The 24,688-nt window shown below is 56.9% G+C and overlaps 1 protein-coding gene across 1 annotated transcript in view; it reads right to left on the reverse strand.

Annotated features, from left to right (window-relative positions):
• Nucleotides 1-24,688, reverse strand: part of LOC105700428 — a 120,374-nt gene that overhangs the window by 57,714 nt on the left and 37,972 nt on the right. Inside the window, exon 3 of the mRNA XM_023434557.1 lies at nt 22,714-22,816. Within this exon, the coding sequence (XP_023290325.1) occupies nt 22,714-22,816 (103 nt within the window). The remainder of the gene's footprint in view (nt 1-22,713; nt 22,817-24,688) is intronic.

Here is a 24,688-nt window from a genome sequence, read left to right on the forward strand (position 1 = left end):
AGCAGCCGCGAAGGGGGCAGACTATAAAACGTTCTTTGTGCGATACGCCCAGGCTGAAGGCGTTCCGTGGGTGGTTCGCGGGCCCGAAGAGAGACCGGAGAGAGAAAGAGGCGCGAGGTCAGAGACAAATGTAAACAACCAACGAGGCGTCCAGAAGAGTCCTCGAGATCTCGCCGAAGGGGATTACGAGCCGACCGTGGGACTACCACGGCTCGATCGCGAAGGAAATCGAGGATCCGAAGTCACGGCCGCCCGTCGAGGGCCGGACCGACCACCCTGGGTCTTCTCCGGGGTGGGAGACCGCCAACCCCGAGGCAGAGAGTTCCTCCCTTGGAGGAGAGAAATTAATATGACGAACCTGCTGCAGGAAAATTACAGGCTCTAAATAAAGATACGTACTTTCGTTGTATCAAGCCCTGGGTCTACGATAAAGCTCCCTTAATTGAGAAATAAATGTGTAATCGAAGCGGCGAACATTGGCGTTAAGTGTCCGGTGCCGTTCGCGCCTGCGATTAAATGTACTTGGAGCGAAACTCGGTTCGAACGTGCCCGGGTACCATCCCGGGAGCCTCGAAGACGACGACGACGAGATGACGGGGTCGGGGCTCGGTCTTACCCCAGGAATCGACCGGTCGAATGTCACGCGAGGAGTTTTAATCGATAGGGTTATGCAAAAGCCACGGGGACGGGGAACCCGACCTCTCATCCGGGACGATCGCGATCGTCTATTCCCGCTCCGCGGACCGTGGTAGGGATGAAGACACCGATACCTATCGGCCGATACAGGAATAGGTCTTTGTTTAGACTATTCACTGGCGAAACGCGTGTCGTAATCGCCGCGACGCCTGGCTCGCTCCTTCTGCCTCTCTTCCTTCCTCCGTCTCGCTCGCTCCTCCGACCCCCCGCGGTTTCTCTTCGTTCTCTCGACCGACACCTTCCACGATCGGGCAAACGGGATTCCGCCGGGACGGCCATCGCGACGCGTTCCAGGACCTCGACGGAGGCGTCGGTGGCACCCTTTTCGCCCTCCCTGAAACTCGGATGTCAATTTCCCGGCGTCCTCGCGTCGGGGTGGGAACGGGTCCTGGGGTTGCCGGGGGCGCCAAGAGGATGGGGAACGAGGAACAATGGGCGCCGCGGTCGTTTCGGACTTTACTCGCGAAGACAAAGGCGACGTTCTTTTCGCGATCCCGCCATTGAGAGCGGGAGCCGCGGTAGGTGGGACGGTAGCGGCTCGCCGTCTCTCCGTCCCTCTCGCTCGTCCGCGCGGCGCGGTCGCTCCGTCTCGCTCGCTCCCACCGGCTCGCGGCGCACAATGGCGCCCGGCCGGGCCTCTCCTCCACCTGACGTTTTATACTCTGTTTCCAAACACTCCCACGCGGCCGAGTGCCCCGCGCACCGGCGAATCCGTTTAGCGCGCGATATTTGCGAGCCGAGCCGAGCCAACTCCGCTTTTGTGGCCGCGCACCCCCGCGGTCGGCCGCGTCGCCGCCGCTTAAGGGCGCGCATAATGCCGCAGCGGTCGAGGCTCGAGGTCCTTTTTCCTCGGATATTATTCCTCGCGCGAGGTACGAACCGTCCTGGGACGTGCGAGAGGGACACACGGGCCCGGGGAGCGGAGGATCCTGGATAAGCGTTCCCGGAGATGGCGCCTAAGGCGCCCCCGGCCACGGCGGGTACGCTCCCTCGCAAAAGGGCCGGCGGAAAAATGCCGACCTGACCGGGTGCGGATGTTTTGGAAAAATCCACCGCGACATCCCTCCTCCTCCTGGGGGAGAGTCTCCAGGACCTCGCGAGGGGTCCCTTTCCGATCTCTGGGGAGCGTCGCCGCTCGGCGGCGGTCCGGGGCGGAGGTCGCTCTTGCGGATGTCTGTACCACTCCGAAGAAGGTGGACAAGTTGAGTCCTGGGTCTCTGAAAGCGTGGGCGGGGCGGAGCACGCATAGCTCCCGGCCTCTCCTCTCCTCTCCGCTCCGCACCGCTCGTCCTCTCCTTCCTCCGACGTCGGTCTTCTCCTTTTATTTCCACCTTATCCCGCGTTCCACTCCCGTTTTTCTCTCTTTGTTGTCTTCGCCCGTCCGCCGGGATCGGGGATGACGTCGAGACTTTAATGCTTCCAGGGCATACGCGCGGACGGCCGAGCGCGGTTCGGTACCGAAATGGCGGCCCATGGGCCGAGTCCCGGATGCGGAGGCGCCGTTCCGCGGAGGGACGGTCCTCTCTCGTTCCCGGAGGCGACCTAGACTCGCCGACCGGGGCGATCGATGCAGGTTCAGCTATCGGCTGTCAGCCAAGGCAAGTAGCTCTCCTCGCGCAGCTGTCCCGGGCCCCGCGGAGGGGGCGAGGCTTTAACGAGCACTCGTTTCCACTTCCTACCGCCGTGGCGAAACCTCCGGGTCGAGCCCGGGCCCGAGGATCTCCCGAGCGGATCGGGGACCCCGGGGATCCGGAGATCTCGAGGCACGACCTCGCAGCCCGGATGATCGACGATCGGCCGGGTCGCGGATTGCGCCGCGAGAGTCGCATTGTGAAAACCGCGGCATCTCGCCTCGGAGACGGCGTGCCCCGGGCCCCGGGCCCCGGGCCATGGCGCAATCGGGGCCCCTCCCGGCAACGGCCGATCGCGGATTAAACAACGCTCGAGTCCTTCTCTCCTCGATAATTACCCCGGAGCCCGGGCTGGGGGTAATTGCCGCAATCCGGGAACGGCAACGCAGTTACCCGCGATAATTCAGCCGGCGGTGATTCCGACTCGGATTGCGCCGTTCCGAGCCCCGAGCCCTTCCGACTCTCCGAGGCCCGCCACCGAAGTTGGAATTGGTTCGCCAGAAATTGAGCCTCCTGGCCTCTCCGACTCCGTATACCGCGCGCGCGCGCGCGAGATCGCGGATTTACCGCGGCCGTCCGATCTAGATCCCGGAGGGACCCTGGAGGGACGTCCCGGAGGAGGCCGCCGAGGCACGCGTGCGCCGGGAAACGCAATTAACCCGCCGGCCTCGCCAGGGCCGAGTAAACGGCCGATCGGGAGGCCGATGGGTCCAAGCCGAATCGGACGATCGACGGCGTCGAGACGAGATGCACCTCGAGGGGTATCGCACAAAAACCCGGCCCGCGTAGAAATGTTATATTTTCGGGTTTGGCTTGGTCATCAGGCCGTAATTAAAAAGTTCCCTCGGATGGGACCTCGCCCGGGCCCGTGTCATTATTTGGGACCTTGCGGCGCCAGGACCCAGTATCTCATCCTTCCCGTGAAATACCGCGTGGACTATGGCGCGGGATATACCGGGTGGTGGGAATCGACTCGGACTCGCTTAGGAGAGTCTCTTCGGCGAAATCGAGCTCTTGAAACCGAAGGATACCGTCGTTAAAAGTGACCGAAACGATCCTGCGCCGACGTCGACCGATGATCCAGGAAGTCGGGTCCTCGAAACGTCGCGGCCTGGTCGTGAGAAATTTCGGTTGGTATTAATATTTGGAACGGTATCCCGGGATCGAGCTCGATTTTTTGGGCCTCATCCGAGGGTCCCCGTGGGAAACGGGCCTAGGGACTCCGGGGACCCGATTTCGGTAGACGCCCGGTAGAGAAATCACGTAGGTGCGTGTCTAGAGGCCTTTTTAAAGGCGTATAGTATAGATGGGCGGAATGCCGACCGCGTTTTATTTACGGCCAGTGGGACAGTTTTTAATTTGTTCTCCCTCTCGACCGGGAGGGGGCCCGGGGGGTGAAGAGGACTCGCTATAAGAGGATGCTCTCGGTCTTTAAGGAGTTTTGGCCCCGTTAGTTGTTAGGACCCCGAGAGGCGTTTCTGTGGTCTTCGACCATATGGGCGGGTACGGGCCGCTAATAAATCCTTAATTATAATTGCGCGGACGCGTGACGGGAATAACTCTCTGATTTAATTATCGATCGACGGCTATTATTGACCGGCGATCGGGGGATCCGGCGGGGAAGTCGAGATCCGACCAGGGGACGACCCCGGAGTCTCCGGAATCGCGACGAAGTCGTCGCGGGGATATAATTCCAGGGTAGGGTTCTAATTTCCCAGGTCGCCGAGGTATCTCGGGGGGAGATGAGAAGGGGTCCATCCAGGTGCGCATCCCTTCTGGCCCCTAATCGACAGGGTGCCCGGCTATTTTTTACCATTATCCAGAATCCAGATCTGTCAAAGTGTCCCGGACCACGGGCTGCGTTAATTACGGCCCCGGTCCCGCGGTCGGGGGTGATTATAATAATTAGGGGACACGCCTCCTCGGCCGAGCCGAGATGGATGGACGGACGCATCTTCGGACGGCGTCTCTCCGGAGGATCCGAAACCGGAGGACGCGCCTGCGACAAGGAACCCGTAACACGCTAGTTAAGCCGGTCCCCCTCTGATTGCACCGACTGACGTAATTACCGACGTCTTGATCCAGCCTCGTTGGACAGAAATTGCCGGCGACTCGGGTAAATCGAGGCGACGAAAAAGAGATCGCGACGCCGGGGCCCGGCCGCGTGCGGGAATAATTGAGCGATATTAAACGTGTATACATAATAGGGAAATTGCCTCCCCCGGACACGTACCGGGGGCCCGGAAAGGGTGGCCGGGGTCTTGCGCTTGCAATTTGTTGCGCTAATAAATTGTAACCCTCGTGGAGCCTTCTAACGTGTCTTCCCCTCTTCAAATTATGTAAATCTTAATCACGGGTTTAAGAAAAGCATTATCCGCCGCTCCGCGTCGTCGAACCGCGTCTCTTCCTGCCTGGCAGGTCCTAATGAAATCCCGAGTCTCCTCGTTGGCTGTCCCCTGATTCCCATCCGGGGGAAACGCCGCGTCTCCTCCAGCCGGGAACCGTCTTCGGTCCCGAAACCCGCGGCATCCATCGGGCCCCGAGGTCGCTATCTCCATTATCGATTAGGAGGGGTCCTCGAGTCGATCGATCTCCCGGGCCGATCGCCGACGAATCGCGTCGGGTAAGTTCCAATCGGCCGGATCGAGGCCGAGGGGTCGTCCAATGAAAACCACTGTCCGAGGAGCGATGTCATTAAGGGCCTTCTCTCTCTCTCTTTGTTTCATTGGCTGGGCCCGAGCGAGGGAGGGCGGCGGCCCGCGGGGGTCCGAAACCGTCTGTCATCTCCGAACGACTAATGGTCGCTTCACGCTGCTTCATTATATTTTCTAAATGTAAATTCGTACACGCTCCGGTCTCGGGGTCCGGTATAATGCGCCCGGGGCCCGGGGCCCGGGTCCTTATAAAACGTCGCGCGCGACTCCTCTCGTCCCGCGGGCGCTAGAAGTCCCTGGGACCGCTGATTGCAGGCGACAGTTTATGATCCCGGCCAAGTACCGCTGGACCAATTAACCCTCTAGCTTCCAAGAAGTATCAGGCTCCCGAGGGAGGCCCGGGCCGGCGACTCCTCGCCTCCCCCGGGACCAGAGATCGCGCCCATTGGACGTGGGGCCCCGTTTCGGGCTCTTCCAGGTCCGTCTTTCGGGGCCCCTGGCTCGGGAAGTCGGGCCCAGGGAACGCGGAAACCTCGTGGAGAGTCCCAAAACGAGCTAGGGGCACTAGGGTATCCGGTACTCGTCGTCGAGCAGGGGTTGCAGTCTTTCTCGGTCTTGGTAAAAAAGAAGCAGCCCGAAGATCGGCATCGGGGCGACGTCGTGGCTATTATCGGCCCCTGGTCTTTTTGCGAAGGGGTCCATCGGTGGGCCATTGTCTCGAGAAGATTACAACACGTTCAGGTTGCTTATAATATAAGGGACCCAACGGCCGCCTATCTCACGAGCGCGCCGGCGCTCTTTGGGCCCCTCTTCGGGCCCCGCGGCCCTCTTTCTCCCTCCCGGAGCCCTGCCCGCTCTCAGAGACACAGGGACAGAGACAGGGAGGACCCGAGGGGGGCGGGTCCAGGGCCCGAGAAAAAAGAACAGGGCCCCGGTTAATGGGATCGTCGCGCATCGGCCTCTGTGGCCTACCTCCGAGAGCCGGGCCCCTATGGAGAATGAGGATCATCGGGCCCCCGGGGGCCCCCAGAAGCGGCGGTGACCAACTATCGATGTCCCAGCTCTAGTTCGGTGTTTCCGACGACATCCAAATGTACCCCCTTTCCTTCGAGTCCCGTAGATTCGCGAATTGAAGGGAAGTATCTCGGAAGGCCCAAAAGGATGCACCCGAGCATGCGCACTTAGCGTTGCAAAATGGACGAGATTAAGATTGGCGAGATTACCCTCGGAGTTCGGTAGCGTTCAAGAAGAGTTGAGAGCAACGAAAGTCTCCAGCGGAGAGGGCCCAGCAGGGCCCAGAAGGGACCCCAGAACGGGCCCGCGTCGACGACACGTCCAACGAACGACCGCAGAAAAAGCCAGGCAATTTGAGTCCCTGTTGCTTATTACCAATCGCCTCGTCAGTCACAAATTGGCCCGGCAACGGGCCCACCTCGCTGGGACCGATACTCGGGACCGAGCCGAATTTGCAAGTGAGATGAAGACCTGGCCAGACGCGCGTTCATTCCGCCGCGGATTCGCCGGCGACGTCGGGGGGCGCCTCGGAGTTCCGTGACTTTACCGAAAATCATCGGCTGAAAGACCGAAAAACCCGGGACGCGAGATCAAAGGAGAGGCCCCCCTCTGCTTCCCCGTTATTATAATTAATATCGACGCTGAAAAACCGATATTCATTACCGGTACATCACTTTTGGCGATGGGTTTTGCGCCAGAGAAAATCCTTACCCGATAAATCGGAAACGGACGAGCGGTTTTTGCGAACGGTGATTCCTGGCTTTCTTCGGAAATCGAGTAATTTGAAGAGGAGGGGAAAAAAAAAAGAAGAAATGATTCTTTTATAATGCGTTTCAATGAGTCCCATTCGCTGAACGCCTCTCTTGGATGGGTCTCTAATTATCGTGGATGTTCGCACGACCATCGCGAGCGCCACCGCGATCGAAACCTTTAACTTGGCATGACTAATAGCGTTCGATAAATTTCCTTCTCTCGATACCTTTAATTAGGGCGAATATTCAAATGAGCAACAGGTGCGCCGCGTTGCCGAGTTCCCGCCGACTCCTTTGACCGGCGCGGAGGGGTCGCGAAAGAAGTCGGCATCCGGCGCCGCGGTCGCGGAAACCGCGGGCGGAAAATCTATTCGCGATTTCCGCCGACGCGCGTCCACCTGGTCCGGAGGGGCGGGAGGGCCCGGACTCGCGCAAGAGGGCGCAGTTTATCAAGCCGGTGCATTGCTAAGATGACAAACCACCGATTGCCCAACTTATTATTGGTTATTGATCGGTTATTTATTCTAATGAATGCAGATTACCGTGGCGGGTTTTCAATGCGCGGCCAGTTAGCGCGCGCAATGAATAAATTGCTACCGGGCGCGCGAGCACGCTCGCGCCAGTACTTATGTTGGCGTTATACTTCGGGGCCCTGCCAGTGATATCCCCCCTGTGATCGGGCCCCGTATCGATCGCGATCGAGAGATCCTCCGGTCGGTAACGATCCCCCGGATTGCCGATTATCGGCTGTACACGTGTGCCATTAATTTGGCGGCGCTTGGAAGAGTCATTAAAAATTCGACTCCTCAGGACCAGGACCCCGATGGAATCGAAATTGCACCTGTGCCGAATGTTCCCCAGGTACCATTGCCCCATACCCGCCCCATGGGCAACTGAATCCCATCTAGGCCCACGCTGATAAAAAAGTGCACTTAAATTGACATAATCATTGGTGATATTTTAGCCACGATAAATTCAGCATCAAAGTTAAGATAATGAAAATTATGACATAACGTTATGAGTAATTCCAGTAAAAATCCACTAATACGGTAGATATACAATATTATGGGTATTTATACATTTTCTAATTTGTAATCTTTCCACTTTACATGTTTTTTTTATGTAAAGTTTAATTTACGAGGTATGTAAAAATGTATGTAAATTTCCGTCGATTTGTTATCAGTGCACCGAATTAAGGATTCCAATTGGAATCTTTTCCAGCGCTCTTCCTTGGGGACTCTCGGAGCTCTCCCAGGTGGAACTTGGGGAGCCTCTTCGAGGCAGCCCCGAAGCTCCTCGGCAAAGTCCCCGGCCCCGATCCCGACGTCGCCGCCGACACGGTCGACATCCTCGAAAGCGCCGAACGTCCCACGCGGCTGAATTAAAGCCTGCGAGGCTGGTTAGTCTTGATTTATCCCCGAGCATCGGTCATCTTCCTTTTGTTTCGCCGGACCGGCCAACCGACCGAACGACCCCCGTCCTCCTCCCGGCGATCCTCGACCTCCTCCATCTTGGCCGCCACCTCCACCGGGCCTGGCCCCCTTCGCCTCTCCTCCTTTAGCGATAATCCCTCGGGAGAACCTCCGAGGCACCCATGGCGGACCGGTAATAAATGCGCTGTTTTCAGCCGTCCCGTCATTCCAGTCGCCGTCTGATGAGCCGACATTAGTTTACGAACCGCGATGGAAGGTTGCCCCGGCGAGCTTGTCACGGGGTAACAAACATTGTTGTGACTTCCACGGGGTGAGCGCGATGATCCGTCATCGGCCGGCTTCCACGGTGGACGCCGGGGCGGCCATCTTGGAGAACGCCGTCGATGCGGCGACGTTTCTCCCGGCTCGCCTAGGACGGACGATCCGGGGGCATCGACACGGTCGCGTCTCTTGGAGGAAGTCGTTAACGTAGATGCCAACCGGACGAGGCCAATTAGCGCGCCCCGGAGTGATAACGGAAGGGACGCTCGCGCATTGTCTCCGGCCAGGACGAATCGCTCGGCGGAAAGATGCGATCCCGGAGGAGAGAGCGCAGGAAACCTCCGAGAAGGCGTTGCGCGATCGCGCGACCTTCGCCGCGGCGTTGATTAGCGCTCTATAAAAAGGCGTATCCGCGAAGTGACAGTGAGTGACGCCTCGGTAATTTCGTCCCTCGAGGAGGATAACTCGCGCGGCGGGCATCGCGAGTCTCGGTAGATTTAGCGGATAAAAATTAACCCCCTCGCCCCTCTTGTCGGGGGGCCTCCACGATGCCGCGGTCGGTCGCCCGGAGGCGCGCAAAAAATACGTCGCGCGATGTCGCGGTCGCGACTTCGCGCGAGGAAGTCCTTATCGCCGATGGGAGCCGGATGATGCTAATTAGCGCGCCATAAACCGATAACCGGGGCGACACTCGGTTGACGCGATCGCCCGGACGGTGAGTGACATCCCGCTGTCACTCCGCGAGTTCGTCTCTCCGGGATAACCTCCGCCGATAAACCGCGACAACGATTTCCCGCCTCCCGCCGCTCCGGGGCGAAACAAAGACGTCGGCGACGACGCCGCCAGGCAAATCCGAGCGACCGTTCGATGGGAAAAGGAAATTCGATTTCAGGGACGACCTCAATTTTCGCGTGCGAAATTCACAATTTCGTATACTACTTAGAAACGTTGACTAATGATGCGACTTCGTAAAAATGCAACATTTTTCGGGCGAATCTATTCGTACGGAAAAAAAAAAAATTCGCATAAATCCGAGAATCGGGTCCCAGGAGGAGGTCCGATGTCACCCGGGGATCTTACAGCCAGGAGGAGGATCCGTCCTCGAGGCGTCCGGAATGTTAAGGCCAGACAAACGTAAACCCAAACGCATCCCAGACGAGCCCTCCCGGTCCCGAAATTATGGATCCGCCATGTTGGCCCTCGCGGTGCCGATCGAGGGGTTTCCGAGTATCCCCGAATTCAAATCTGCGGCCTCGAGAGAGGCGCCTCCACCTCGGGAGAAAAAAAGGGTCGCTTGTCCCTCGTCCGGCTGAGACGGCCCGAGGTAGATTAAGGAAGGAAAGGAGGTTAAAAATCGACGAGTGGGAATAAAAAGGCAGGGAGGGAGGGCACGAAAAGAAACAAAGAGCCGAAGGAGCCAAGCCAGCTCTAAAACCCAATCAAAGAATGACAGTCCGAACAGCCCGCCTCGTAACCTTCAAAAGGGCTGCCCGAGGGCTGCCGCGGGATTGGACAACGAGGCTACTCCATATTGATGAGTGTCCGCGCCACTCTCCCTCCCCCCGTTCGTCCCTCTCAACCCTTTCGTCTCTGGACCCGTGTCCTCTTCCTCGCTAGTCCTCGGAAAAAGAAGCTCGCCTTTTCCCCAAATTTCTTTCCCCCCTCTCTTTCATTTAAATTTCCGTCCCCTCCGTCCCTCTTCCCATCCGTCCCCGAGAGATCGAGAGACCGAGAGAGAGAGAGAGAGAGAGAGCGAAAGGCGCGATCGATGAGATTTCAATAATCGGCCGAGTCACCGCTCGATCGATCGACTTTATCGATCTTGCCCGACGTCGCCGCACCTAAGTCGGTAATTGAATTAAACCTCGTGGACCCGTCTCTCCCTCTCTCCTCTCTTTCCCTCGGGAAAGCCCCTCCCGGAGATCAAAGGTCCGGAATCGACCTCGATTCGAAATCGATTTGCCTCTTCCTGGTTTTTTTATTTCTCCCCCCTTGGAAGGACACGGACGATGTTACGCGTCATCGGCGATGAGATCGCCCGAAGAGGGGCTATCCCTCGGGGAACGGTCACCGGGACCGAGGCCCGAGGTGCTCGACGTCGCCGAAAACGAGGGTCGGGACGTTACGGGACCTGGACCATGAGGCCAACCTGGCTCCTTAAGATTCGGACGGATTGGTCCAGCGACCGATTCGGGGACCAGCCGACCTTCTCTCCGGTTTAATGACAAAATCGTGAGTTTCGAGCCGAAGGTCGGGAGGGTGTACAATTATTTCTCGTGATTTGTCGGCGGTGCGCGAGGTCGAGCCGGTTCATCGGCCACACGCGTTCCGACCCGTCATCGGGCCGATGATGGATGAACGTCCCTCGCCGAAGATCCAGGATCCGAAATGGACCGAGCCGTGTTTTCGAAAAAGGAGAGGGCGAAAGTAACGATCGACGACCGGGCTCCGAGGAGCACCGGAAGAGGCGCGAGCGATGCCCGAAAAAAAAAAAAAAGAATAAGAAGATATTTCCACTTTTACCAAAGAACAGCCTTGCTGATAATATTGTATTTTGCACTTACTGCAGGACTAATCGCACCGACAGCAAATATATTTCGCAATTATGTCGAATCACGAGTATAATCACTGGGGAAATTTTTTTGGAAAGACATGCTTGCTAAATCAGCAAATGAATTTCTAGCAACGGCCTAGAAAGGTGGTATTGTCATTGCTGGAACGAATATGCGACATACAATTTATTGTCGTCCGAGAAGAATAACGTAACCGTGAATGTAATTCGCATTGCCCCGGGGGAGTAATTGTTTTTCTTGTCGTCGGTACAACAAAAATGCCCCCGGCCCATTTTTAAGCGTGCACGTATGTTGCGGCAGGTGAACGTTCTTATTACGATTGTGAATTCATTGTTTTCGCGCGTTTGAGAAATTTTCAAATTTACGGGGAAAGGTATCGCCGGAATGGCCGATAGGAGGTCCGATCGAGGCGAGTCTCGGTTCCGGAAGCTGGGTCCAGAGTCGAAGGCCGGCTTTTTTCCCGAAGCCCGAGACGATTCCATCCTCGGATGAAGAATGCGCTCACGTCGACAGGAGGACTAATGACGCCACGAGAATGATCCAACCCCATGTGGTTCCCGGGTCGGGTCAGGAACAAAAAGAGCCAAGGTTGACTTCGGGCCTCGTCCACGCAGCCCCCTGGTGACATTTCCCATTCTTCTCGGCAAGCCATTACCGGTCAAAGCGGCCGCCCCCGCGGGACGTCGTACTTTGCCGCTGCGGTGCTCAAGGGCCAGTTTTCGGCCCAAGGGCTCACCTCGCGGAGGATCCTCTCCGCGAGGATTTGGCGGAATCCGAAATTCCCCCAAATCGCGGAGGCGCCGCTTATCGAGGAAATAAGAATACGGGGGGACTCCCCCTCGCGATGTTTATGCCGTCGTTATCGCGCGGAACACCCCCGCGGAACGCGAAGGCGGGCTTTGGCCCTTCGGGTCGACGGCGGTTCCCTAGGGCACCACCTAATCGCCCATCGGCGCGTCCGACCTCCTAGGTGGCGGACGGCGCGATCCGCGACCTAGGAGGTCGCGCGAGTAATTCCGCAAGGCGGTCGCGGGAGAGCCGTACCCGGACGCGGCCCGGTCGGTCCCCGCTCGCGTTCCTCCCTCCCCGTAATAACACACGCGCGCGGGGCCCGCGGGTCGAAAAGCGAAAACCGCGAGCGGAACGCCGCCGGAGAGGAGAGCGGTAATGCATGCGATTATGCGGATCAATGAGCTATGGCGCTATTTATGGCTCTATCAAGCGGCGCGCTACCGCCGCGATATTCGCCGCCGAGCGGGGCCCCACGGGCCGCACTCCGGCCGCACTCGGGCCGCACGGTCTCTGCCGACCCCTCGCCAGGGGTGAGCCCCGCGTGTCGGGATTTCGTTAACCCCTTACGAAGAAACGTCTCCTCCTATCATTACCGGTAAATACCGAATAATTTCACTGGAAATTACAAATTTCCCTAATCAGCGATTAATCACCGGGAGATCCGTTTCCGCAGGTGCGATAATACCAGGGACCATCGCGATCTCTTAATACTCCCCGACGCGGGCCACTCTAATGGTCGACTCAATTAAGACGTCATTAGACCCGCCGCGTTTCCGCGTTAACGATAATACCGGCCGCGGTGCACGCACCTTGCCTCTCGAGGGATTCCGTTTCGGGTGCGTCCGAAAGTTCCGCCGCGTTTACCTTCGGCAAGCCGCGTCCGGTCGCGGCTCCGCAACCGGTCGCGTAAACGGCTTCGTTAGCGCGCGGACGCGCCGCGATTATTGGCCGCAGCCAACAATGCCCCGCGGCCCCGAGACGTTGTCCCCGCTAATCAAGGAGCCCTGCGCTAATTATCCGTGCTAATTGAGCTGCGCGCGCTGCCGCTCTCCGCGCTCGTGGCCGCGGTGCGGAGGCGCCGAGCGTCGTTAGCGCGGCGCGTCGAGCGTCGTCGCGGCGCTATAAAAAGCCGTTGCGACCGCCGAAAAGCCACCCTTATTGCCCCTTATGCAAAACGCCGCCGTTTAGAATAATGCATGCGGTTCCGATGCAACGGTGGAACCGCATCGTTATATCGGAAATGATTTACACGCGGTGGACTCGCCGCGGAACCGTTTCTCAAAGACGCTCCGAAAGAAATGGAGGAGAAAAATCCACCACACTATTTTCCCGGGGTTTTCGATAATTTTCAATAATTCCCGCGAGTCTCACCCTCGGCCGCACTTTTCGACTGCGGAACGACGATTAAATCGGCGTTCCGCGGATAATGGAGACACCCCCTGCGGCCAGGATTCCGATCACGTACGGCCGGTTTTTTCTTTCCGCGGAAGCCGAAAGCGACCGCGCGGGTGTCGAGTTTCGTGCTCCAGTTTCCGCAGCGGAGAGAGATTTACGGAAAGATTCCAGGTGCCCGCGACATAACTCGCGGCTCCCAGAAACGGTGGCCGCGCCCTTCGCGATAACTTCCGACGATACTCCGCGAGGCTCGGATTATTTTCACGAGACGGACGAATTATTAATGTGGCAGTCGGCTACCGTTTATTGTTCCAAGGATTTGGCAAGGCGATCTTTATCCGGCGCCGTCCTTAGAGCGCGCCGGGAACAGATGAGCCGTGTCCGCCCGGGCGGGCGGCGTCGCGACGCTCGCTCCTACGGAAAATAAACGTACAGGCGGAACCGCGAAACGCCCCTCTCCCCCGACCCGACCTCGACGTCTTTCTTCAGCCTTAATTCCAATGAAAGTGAATACTTTAAACGATTAATCCGGCGAATGATTAATCATCGATTAACTGCGCTCTCGGGGGGATTAACGGCGAGACCGCGATCGGTCGAACCTCGTTTCCCGTAATCGAAAGAGCGGATCCCATCTCGATTCGATATCCCGGGGAGAAAAATGAGACTGCTTAATCTCCCGGTTGGTTTAATCCGGCGTAATCGTCGGCCATGCTCGCGGGATAATTCTCCCCGTAATCCGGACGTCGGCGTCTCCCCCGACGTCGGGCTCGGCTTCCGGACGAGACTCGTTCCCGGAAGGACTCGCGGGGGCGGTCAAATGCGATCGTAAAACGTCCGACGATAATTTCCCTTATCTCCCCGCAGCACATGCTGCTCGAAAAAAGAGTCCGGCCTCGCGCATCCGGCGATGATTCGCGACGTCGCGACGAGGTCCTGTATCTGCCCATCGCGTCGTCCACTCGAGACAAACGGCCCTCTGTGCGCCTTCCTCGGCCGACCGACCGTCCGTCTTCGTCGTCCACCCGGAGGCTCTTGTTTTTGTCACTGACGTCGCTGACGACTCGCATGTACCACCGTAAACCGCGGCAAGACGCGACGCCGCCAGTGGGACAGTGGCTCTCTTCTCGATCCGACCCCCCGCGACGCGGAAAAAGAATTCAGCAAATTTTACCTGCCGCATACACTTAAAAATGGGCCAGCAACGTTTTCGTTACATCGACAACAAAAAATCGATATATTATATTCTAGCAAGAATAAACTGTATATCGCCCATTCGTTTGGGTAGGGGCGACGACATTTGTCGGCTGTTGCTACAAATTCATTTGCTAATTTAACAAGTTTTTTTTTCCCCACCTAAAAAAAATTCTCCAACGGTTACATCTACGATTCGATATAATTGCTGTCGGTGCCAATTATTCTTGGAGTGAGATTAAAACTTGTGTGGCTAAAAATGCATAGTTGTAAAATAGGCGCCACGAGGAACATGATATACGACTATAGAAAGAGGGAATAGAGTTCTCAAAAAAAAAATAAATAAAAAAGCGTACAATTAGTAAAGCCATTCATTCATTCTGCATTTGAACAGACCAGCGCTTATTTTACAATAGTGTCAAAGTATACTATTTATTTTTCTCAGAGCTCCTTTTAAAAAATCCCGGCTCATTCTCGCGAGGCGTTCGTCCGACCTCTCGGAACGTGTCGTGTTCCATGTCAGGGGTTAACAAAAAAAAATGGTTTAAGAATTTTCGGAAACAAGATAGGCAGTTCAAGTGGCATCTCTTTCTTGGGATACGACGAGAGAGCGGACGCGCCGTTGCGGGGACACCCTCGAGCGCGTTACGCTCGGTGTAAGTTACGCGGGCACTGAACACCCCTGGGGCCGGACGAGCGGTGCGTAACTAACCTCACGCACGCTTCACGCATTGACGTGACCGCACACTGGCTCCATTCATAACTCTCGGCTCGTACGCGCGCACGCACGCGCACGTGGCTATCGCGGAGTTCTATCGCCGGCCGAACGTTTCCCGAGACGGGCGGCGTGTCGTTCCGTCACTCGGATGCCAATAATTGTCAATGATTTTTTTTTCTTTCTTTTTTCCCTTTTTTTCCAGTACCCGAGACCGATCAATGAACGCGCTGCTCGAGGCTCGGCTCTCCGGTACCGTGCAGACGTCGATAATAAATAAATAGATAAACAAATAAATTAAGTGAGAGCGTCGAGCGACAGACCGATAGGGAAACTTCTCCCGTAAACGTGAGAAGCTGTCAAAGAGCGAGTAAATATTTCCGTTTCCCCAAAAACTTCGTCAGACGTGTCGAGTGGTCTCGAGGCTTCTTGAGTTCCGTCTAGGACCCTGCCATCCGTCAACGGGTCCTTCGCTGCGCGTTATCATCCTAGGTGATAAGAAATTCGAGTCGGCACATGGAATCGTTAACACGGTAAAGCGATTCAACTCGCTTTAGCAACCCCTGAAATCTTTCCCCGTAGTCGTAACTAACGCGTGTCTATTATCGGACGATTATCGAGGAACGAAAACGGAGCCACGAGGGTGGCCGCGTTATCACCGGAGACGTAACCATCGCCAGGGCCGATATATTTCCATATTCGTCGGCAGTTCGTTCGAGGGACCCTCGGGCCGTCTCGCAAACGAGCCGGGCTAAATAAATCCTCGGTTATGCAACATAGTCGTAATTAAATAACGCGCAAACGAGATTCGGACTCGATCGGCGGGCCGCCCCGTCTCGAGACGATTGCAGGATCATCGGCGCGGTTATCGTCGCGCCTTAAGACGGTGTCCACCGAGCGGATCAAAAAGTGTCGAAGAGGCAATAATAATTAATGTTAAGCGATACGGAGAAGAGCTCACCGAGTGACACAGACCGATCGATGTCATAGGCCGGTCGTCCCCGTGATAACCCCCGTCGTGACATCGAGCCCCCCTTATCGTTTCTCCGAACGCGCCTCGCCTTTTTAGCGCTCCGGCTTCGCTGCGACGAAAATACGCGACTGTCATTCATCCAGAGTGGCATTGTTCCAGCGGGCCCGATAATCGATGATTTATTTATTATTCGCGGAGAAAGGCGGCGCGGATTCCGCCGAGCGTAGGGACTCCGGTCGCCTTGCGGACGCAGCGACGACCGGAGGACTCCCTTTAATCCCCGTCTCGCTCATCGTCCCCTGGGCGGATTCGAGGATACGGTGCCCCTAGGTGCGGAGAGGGCTAATATTCTATCAGCGGCGGAGAGGAGGCCAAAGCGGTGTCGCCCCGACGTACGTCTCCCGGGGGACGCAACCCTTTCGCCTCCGCGCATAATCCACGACCCCGTGGAGACCCCGGGGCGAAATTAGAAGCAGCCCCCGCGATCTCCGATCCGGCCTCCGGGATGATTTAGGAGGGAATTATCAGGACGAATCCAATAAACCGCGCCGCGGAACTTTGTCGCGCCCCGCCGCGCCGGAGGACCGACCTCGCGGAGACTTTCCGCCCCTGGGCGCCTTGATTAGCCCGGGGGGTGGACGCGCGGTCATTGCGGAGCTCCCTTCGGATCTCGCGGATCGCGGGAATTCGACTTAGGAGTTAGTCAAATGATTCCGCGTCTTCGGAACGGGGCAGGGACTCTTCGCCTTCTACGAGGAGGCGGAGGATCCGCGGCGAGTCGCCCCGCCAGGGTTCGACGTCCGCGAAGTCGGCGGAGATAGGGAGGCTGTTATGACAGTCAGCGGCGGACCATCCATCATCGAGATTTGGTCCCGACGGACCGACCGCGGACCAACTTATCCAATATTTAAGGTTTTGTCCCTCGCGGGCTAGCCGATATATCACTGGCATTAATATATATTTGCGGGGGAGATAACTCCTCCGGATGCGGCCGTCGATGGCCCGGCGACCTAGGGGAAGGGGACCGGACTCTCTCTTCCCGGAGGAGAGTCGGGAAATCGAGCCCGAATTTGCGGAAATCACCCTCGGGATCGCCGGCGAGTCCTTTCCTCGATCTCCTCCGAGGATCTCGCTGTCCTTCCGAGTTCCATCCGCGTGTGCCGGGCCTCGCGGCCGGTAATTAAACGCGCGCGTCGCGCGCCACCGAGACGCGGCCTTTGCGGCGCATCGGGAAGATTTACCGCACGGTTCAAACCGCACCGAGCACCGGGCGTAATTAAACCATCGTGCGCTCGCGCGATCCGCGCCGAGAGACGCGGAAACCGCGCGCGGTCGCGTGGCCGCGGCATCGCGGGCCCCTCTTCGAGGACTCGGCCGCGGACACAAATCATTCCCCCGTCAGCGGCCAGAACGGCACTTCCTCCCCGCTTTCCTGACCTCGCCGATTGAAACAGAACGCAGCCTCTCGACGATTGAAAATTCCCCTCGGTCGACCTTACCTAGAGAAATTTCCCCAGGATTCGGTAATCACCGAAACGGGAACTCCTACCCGTGGGTCGATCCACTCTCGGCCGATAAGGAGGTGCCCCATTTAAATAATACCGCGATTATTCTTTATTCGGCGAGCTAGCCAAGGAGTCGTGGCGGCGACGATGATATCGCGCCCGCTAATTGCCGGTATGGCGCGTAACCGGGTGCAATTAGCTTGTCCAGGGATGGTAAAATGCAAATCCCCCGTGACAAGGCGCTTCCGCGTAGACCTTCCATTTCCACTTCCGGCCCGGCGTGTCGTTTCCCCGTTTCCGCGGTACCCACTGCCGAATCGTATATACCACGCTCGTTACGAGGTAATCACACGCTCGCGGATCACCTCTCCGGACATTCCGTGATATACTGGATGCAGATATCATCATGCGATGCCGTGCGACGCAAAGGGGAGAAACAGATTTCAGGTAATTACGTATGCCCCCCCCGAGCCACTGTCCTCCGTTCCTTCCAACGATTCCTCCAATTATTCCATCGACCCGTGGGGGGTTAAAAACACCCCTTCCCCATTACCGCCTTCAGGTGCGAGGGGGTCGCTAATTGCTCGAGATGATTCCCCGGTACCCCTTTTTCCCCCTTCTCCCCTGGGAGTCGGAGGAGCGTCGCGCTCGCGGGTATAATCGTAACGCGGCGCATACAAACGGGCGCTAATGGCGCGGATGGCTTTTGTTGTTTTTAATTAACCCTTTCTTTCAAGACGGTCGGCGGGGGAGCGGTAAAACGCGCGAGCGAAAGGGGCGAGCTCGGCCACCCTCTCTCCGTCGTCGCTGCCATCCGGGGTTCCTTCGACGAGGCGGGACCTCCTCCCGAGGGGGATGTAAAATACCCCGGGAATCGCCCCGCGGAGACGACCTCCAATTAACGAATCGCCCAATTATCGCGATTCATCCGGACAACTTTCAGACTGCGGAAACTCCCCGGTGGGAGACGCCTCGGCGTCGGGGCTTTGTCGCGGTCGCGGCGTTGTCAATCACCGGTGATACCAGAGCGACGCGTTAATCTTCGCGGGACCCCCGCGACCGCAGAAGAGACGCTGCGGTTTGGCCGGACCTTGCGACTCGGGACGAGGTAAGGCGAGGTCCTACCGTTCTAGACGCCCTCCCATTTCGACCCGGTAGAAAATCCAGAGGAAAATCGGAATTTTCCTGGATTTCCCGGTCGGTCCGACGTAATGTCGAAGATAAGAGGTATCGTCGGTGATTCCCAGGGTTCCAGGTGAACGGTCCAGGTGGGTCGCTCCTCGGGTGTAACCGAGGCCGAGATCGGGCCACCCGGTCGCAGATCGCGGCGCGATAGCCGCATTATTTAATTATCCTGAATAATTACCGATTATTACGGCTGGCCCTCGTACCGATCGGCTGTCCGCCATTAATTACTCCGTAGGACCGGACGAAACGTTCATTACGGAGCACTCTTTAATCGAGGCGTTCTCGCGTGCGTCCTGGCGGCCGCGCAGCCTCCGAAATGGCGGTCCAGGACCCGGAGCCGACGGGGGGCTTCCGCGCTCGTGCGCCTCCGCGTACCGGGAATTAATCACGAAACGATCGTACGCACTATCGCCGCGAGTGCCTCCCGTATAAATATAATAACCTCTCATCCATCCAGCCCGCTAATAGATTCCCGCAGGACACGCGCTATCTCGAGATAAATGCCTCCCCCACCAGGGACACCGTTCGTCATCTCCGAAATTCGTGACCTCGTAGGATCGGCCGCCTGATAGGGACGAGAGGGATGTGCCCGAGGGATGGACGGGGACAAGGGTGGGACCGAGGGTAAGTCGTGGAGAAATAAATATTAAAGGAATTAATCGAACCTCAAGTTTCTCTTACGCCCATCCGCCCTCGATATGTGCATAAAGAAAAATAAGAAAAAGAAGAAGAAGGAAAACAATTGGGATGACCAGTCTAGGAGATTATGGCAACCAGGGTAATTTGGTAAAAGGAAGAAAGGATGTAAAGAGGTTACGATAGGCGCGGTAAAACAACTCGTTCCCTGTAATTACCTTGACTAAATGGCGAAGTACCCCTTGCCAAGTCACGGTGGTTATCGCAATTGTCTACCCGGGTTGTCCCAAAATGGCTACGGTTACAATTGTGGTTTTCGTGATTGTTTGTTTTTTTTTTTATCGCTTATGTACGGGACGGGAGGTGGAGGCCAAGTTGCTGGAGTCGTGAAAGAACGGACCCATCGCCGAGGTGGCAGTCGGAATCTCTCTCTCTCCGGTTCTGTTCGGAGTAATTCGTCCCGTTCGGTCTTCTCGCCTCCGGGGGCGAAGCCCATCCTCCGGGAGAGTTTCGTAATCCGGAGGAGCCAAGACGCGTGACAAATAACGGCGGAATAAGGCCGGAGCGGAGATCGAGCTTCCTTCGAACGGCACATTAATCCGCACCGGACGTCCGCATCAATATTTAAGCGTAATCGGAAGAATTGCCGGATCCCCCAAGGCCTCCCCGAAATCTAAGCAAATGGACCGTCTTGTCGCGTGGGTAAATTACCAGCTGCCGGTAGGAAGACGTAACGAGGTAATCGAGAATTCCCCATTTACTTTCCGGACCTCCGGAGTGATATCGCACCTCGCGGTTAAAACCGCGCGGCGAGTAAACGCGCGATGTTTGTTCCCGCATACCGACGCTTTCACGACAAATGCGACACTAAAAGCGGCGCATACGCGATCTCGGTTTGGTTAAACACCGGCGCGGTGACGCGACGCGTCGTAAAGCGCCGCGGCGCCTGCCTGTTTACATCGCGACGCGGCCCACCAACGCCGACGCGGCCCAAGCCGCGCCTGATCTTCCCGACTCTCTATTTGCGGCACCCGCTGGAATAACAATTAACGGGGAAAGAAGGGGGATGCCGACATACGCCCGGGTACAATGTACCGACCGACCCACAAGGAGGATTTCCGCAAAGCATAAAATTGATAATTCATCGATCCCTCGATATCCCGACCCATCCGCGGACACCGGGCGGATCTCGCGCGACCGTACACGAGATTTCCATTTGGGAACTTCCTCTCGCTCTTTAAGAAGTCCTTAATAAGGCGAGCCAAGATAAATTGATACATTAGCATCGGAGGGATGATTCATAGAGGAGAGCCGATACGCGAGAGGGGTGCGACGTCACGGAGAGAGGGTGGACATGACGTATCGCCATTAGCATTGGTTTCGTATCAGAACAAATAGGGCCGGTGTTTTAAAGCCAGAAGGGCGAGCGGGTCCCCGCAAGGGGGCGATTGGTCTTTTCCGTTGGATCCGCCGCGCCCATTGGCCCTGCCGGCCGATCCAGGGGAAAGGGGTTGGAGGAGCCGCGCGGCGCCGTAATTTACAGTTTGTAGGCGCCTTTATTAACGCCCCGCGGGTTCTACGGCCGCGGGAGCGGGGGTGGTAAGTGTCACTTTTAAGTTACGCCGTCGGCGTGATTTATCGCCGGGCCTTGTCGGTCCGAAAGGAGGAAGAAGAAGAGGGGGAGGAACCCTTCCCCCGGCGACGCGCGATGTCTTCTTCGGCCAGGGGCGAGCGCGTCGATTCCGCTCTTACAGCTGCCGCGGCCGAAGAGTTGCAGATGCACGGGCAGATGGTGGAAGCGGTTCGACCCCGTCATCCTTGGGACGCCTTCCGACGGGCTCTCTTTCTCTCTCACCTTCCCTCCTCAGTTTCTAATTCCACTTCCCGGACGACTTCGACGGGTCTCGATGTCATTAAACTGCCCGATATCTCGCCACGAGGGGCCCAAAGGGGTGCGATCGCTCGTTGCCGCCCCGAGGACCAAAAAAAAAAATGTAAAAAAAATGCGTGTAGGAAATAAAATGGAGACCGACGTCCCGCTGCGAACCCGGGGGACTTGGACTCCCGATTTCGCTCCCAGGATCGTTATAGGCATCTCCGCGGACGTCATCGCTCATGCTCCGTGTCATCGGACACGGGGAAACGCTCGGGCCGAGAGGAGACGCGCTCGTGTACGGCGACTCGACATTATAAATAAAGCATCCCGAAGTAAGGAGGGACGAGAAATAGAGAGGAGAGAGAGAGGGACCTCGGCGGCTGACACAACGGGCAAATGAAAAATGCCGAGACGGACGATCAATGTAAATATATTCATGACGTGGGGTAGATGGGTGGTTAGGGGCCAGATATATGGGGTTCATAGGACGGGGCTTGTTGAGGACCCGATGGCACTTGGACGGCACATAATTCACCGTTTGGCAGCTCATTACAATTTAAAAAGGCCTTTGTCAGTGTATTACTCGTGATTTCTCGGCCTATCGTGTGCGTCCCTCTCTCCCCCTCCCTCCGGCTGATTTCGATACGTCACCTGACGCGTCCAGAAACTGTATCTGCGTTCGTAACGTCTGCAAAAGGGGCGTTCGAGTCCATTCTGGGACATTTTACCCCCTTTCCTTACCCCCCGTGGATACGCGGACGAGTACGTATGGGCGTCTACCTCCCTTCCGCGGGGAAGAAAAGGAACGCGGCGTCGCCGCAGCCGGTCGGAAAATCCCTAGGGACCCTAGGGTAAAATTGATATGTATTCCGTGCCACGCCGCGTCCAATCTATCGCGGGTCAAGCAGGCGGAATTTTAAGCGCGATACCGTACGGAGCCGTATATCTCGTATCACGCCGCGACGCGCATGTAAGCGTACGTGTCGGTACACCTGCGAGGGCCGGTGTACCTTCCGCGTATATCGGTACGTATCGACGTGTATCGGTATACACGACCCCCCACACACCGGAAGAGGGGGTGTACACCGACGTAATCGCGCGTATCGACGTATCCGAACGGTTTCGAGCCCCCCAAACCTCGAGGAAGCGGCGATACATCGCATAAAGTCCGAGTATACTCGGGGCTGACCACTCGGGGGGTTGTGGGGGCGCGGAGGGTGGACCGCGATGCGGTCATCGGCTCTAAGGGATGGTCACCGGTCATCGCTGGAAAATTGAATTTCCTCCCTGGGGAATAGCGCGGGACATCCGCGGAATTTTCTCCACGGAGATAATGCCGGGCCTTCGATCTACCCTTGCTTTGCATCCCCCTGACATCCCCCGATAGTAAATCCTTTAATCATTCCGCCATTGGCGCAAATCACTCACCGTGATGTACCCAGCCGTGGTGGCACTTTCCACAGTACCGCAGGTGTCGCTTCCCGGGGGTGAAGGAGTCGCAGGAGCATCCGTTGGCCGTGCATCGGATGGACTGTCGAGCAGAAGAATTCTTATTACCCCTTTATATATAGAACGAGAGGGAAGATCCGAGGAGGCAGTTAGTCGACTTTAAATTTAATCTAGGAATGTCGAGAAAACGTTTTGGGCAATTTCTCGTAAATCCCGAGGAGAAACGAGAATTCTCCTCCCCCGCTAGGAATATACGGCGAGGTAGGGGATTGGACCCGGCGCGGGTTAAAGGAGATCCTAGCCGGAGGCGCCGGGGGTGGTGGTGGTATTTTGAGTGACCGTTTGGCATAACGCCACCCGAGAGGGTTTCTAAGAGACGGAGGGGTTGTCGGATTTTAAGGAACCGTGAATATTTCCACCCTTCGGCCGAAAATTAACCCCTGGGGAGCCTCCGCCCCCTGCGTCCCGAAAAACCTCCTCGCGGGGTCGACGTCATTTTATGGCCGCGGAAGGGAACTTTATCCTCCGAGGCCGCGTCCACCGTTCGTCCTATTAACTCGGCCACTCCGTCACTGACAATCCCGACGTGGACTTCGAGAGGAAGGGTAGCTGGACATTTTTTTCCTCCCGTGGTAGAGGAAGACGCCTCGGAAGGTACGACTATGGTCTACCCGAGACAATATCGCCGCTCTTTTTTCGGGAGAAATTGGCCCCTCTCCATCTCGCCGACTCCGAAGGCGAATATCCTTGGAGGGGTTGTTATGGCACCTACGGCGGCGCATGGCGGTGTTAATATAAAGACAAATGAACCGACGCGTACGCGACCCCCGGCCATGTGTCTTTATATAGACAGGGCACCGTGCCACCGCGGCGACTTCGCCGGGGAATCTTCTGTCCCCCCGAAAATGGGTACCCCCGAGATCGGGGCGCGACAACATTTCTCAGGCCCCGAGTTTTATTAGGCTCGCGGCGGGTTACTTATTTCGAATAACCCTGGGAATTACAGAGCGACATAAACCCGCCACCTGCAGGCGCGCGGATCCGCGCAGACTCGCGACTACTCGCGGGGCGTCGCATCCCCCGCAACGACGACGCACAGCGACGATAAGCGTCGCTAATTCGACCGATTTAACCCTAAGCCGCGGAAAAAAATCTTAAAAATGGTCATTTAAACATTTTCGAGGTTCTGGAAGACCCTGAATTTCTCTAACGTCGGAGAACCCATTAGAGTCGAAAAATCGAAATTTCCAGGATTTCGGAATTTCTTTATTTTTTGAACACTTCTGGTTTTTGTGAGAAAATGTCACAAACGAAATTCAATATGACGGAAAGGTCTACATCAAGGAAACATTTCGATAAGGCTGTTCATTTTGTTCGTGCCTCAAACTGGATTCTAGGTTCATCCAGCCCCTCGACTTCGATCCGGGTCTCCTCTTTTTCCCTCCTAATTTGGTTTACTCTTCTCCCGGGCCGGAAACACCGCATGGCGCGTCAGCCGGGACCGTGAACGACGTCGTTACGGATACGCAAGGTGCGCCCGAGCCGCGGAAAATGCGTTAACGCGTTTGCGTAGGGCGCGTGGCGTTACACGCACTTTCCATTGTTGGGTTTCGACGCGCTTCCCGATATTGCCGTAACCTCCAAGTACCGTGGAATTCCGAGTTTTTTGCCTCGAGGGAACCTTCGCCAAAGGTAGCCCCGCCGGTCGTTCGCGGGGCCCTCGAAATAATCGGGGCCCCTCCGGCGCCACGTCGCTCCTCGTGCATACTTCCGTTCGAAAGAATCCGGATAGAATGTTAATGTCATTGCGAATTTAGTCCCCTGCAAATGGAATCAACGTGATCAAGCCGCCTCGTCCCGGGCGAGCGGCCGAGTTGCCAGGATTTTGGTTTCCACCCCTTCATTCCACGCGGGGTTGCACGCATAAGCCGGCTGCGTTTAAAGCACCCTTCAC

Source organism: Orussus abietinus, unplaced genomic scaffold (assembly GCF_000612105.2).
Source record: "Orussus abietinus isolate OABI.00-Male unplaced genomic scaffold, Oabi_2.0 scaffold2, whole genome shotgun sequence".
Classification (NCBI taxonomy): Eukaryota; Metazoa; Arthropoda; class Insecta; order Hymenoptera; family Orussidae; genus Orussus; species Orussus abietinus.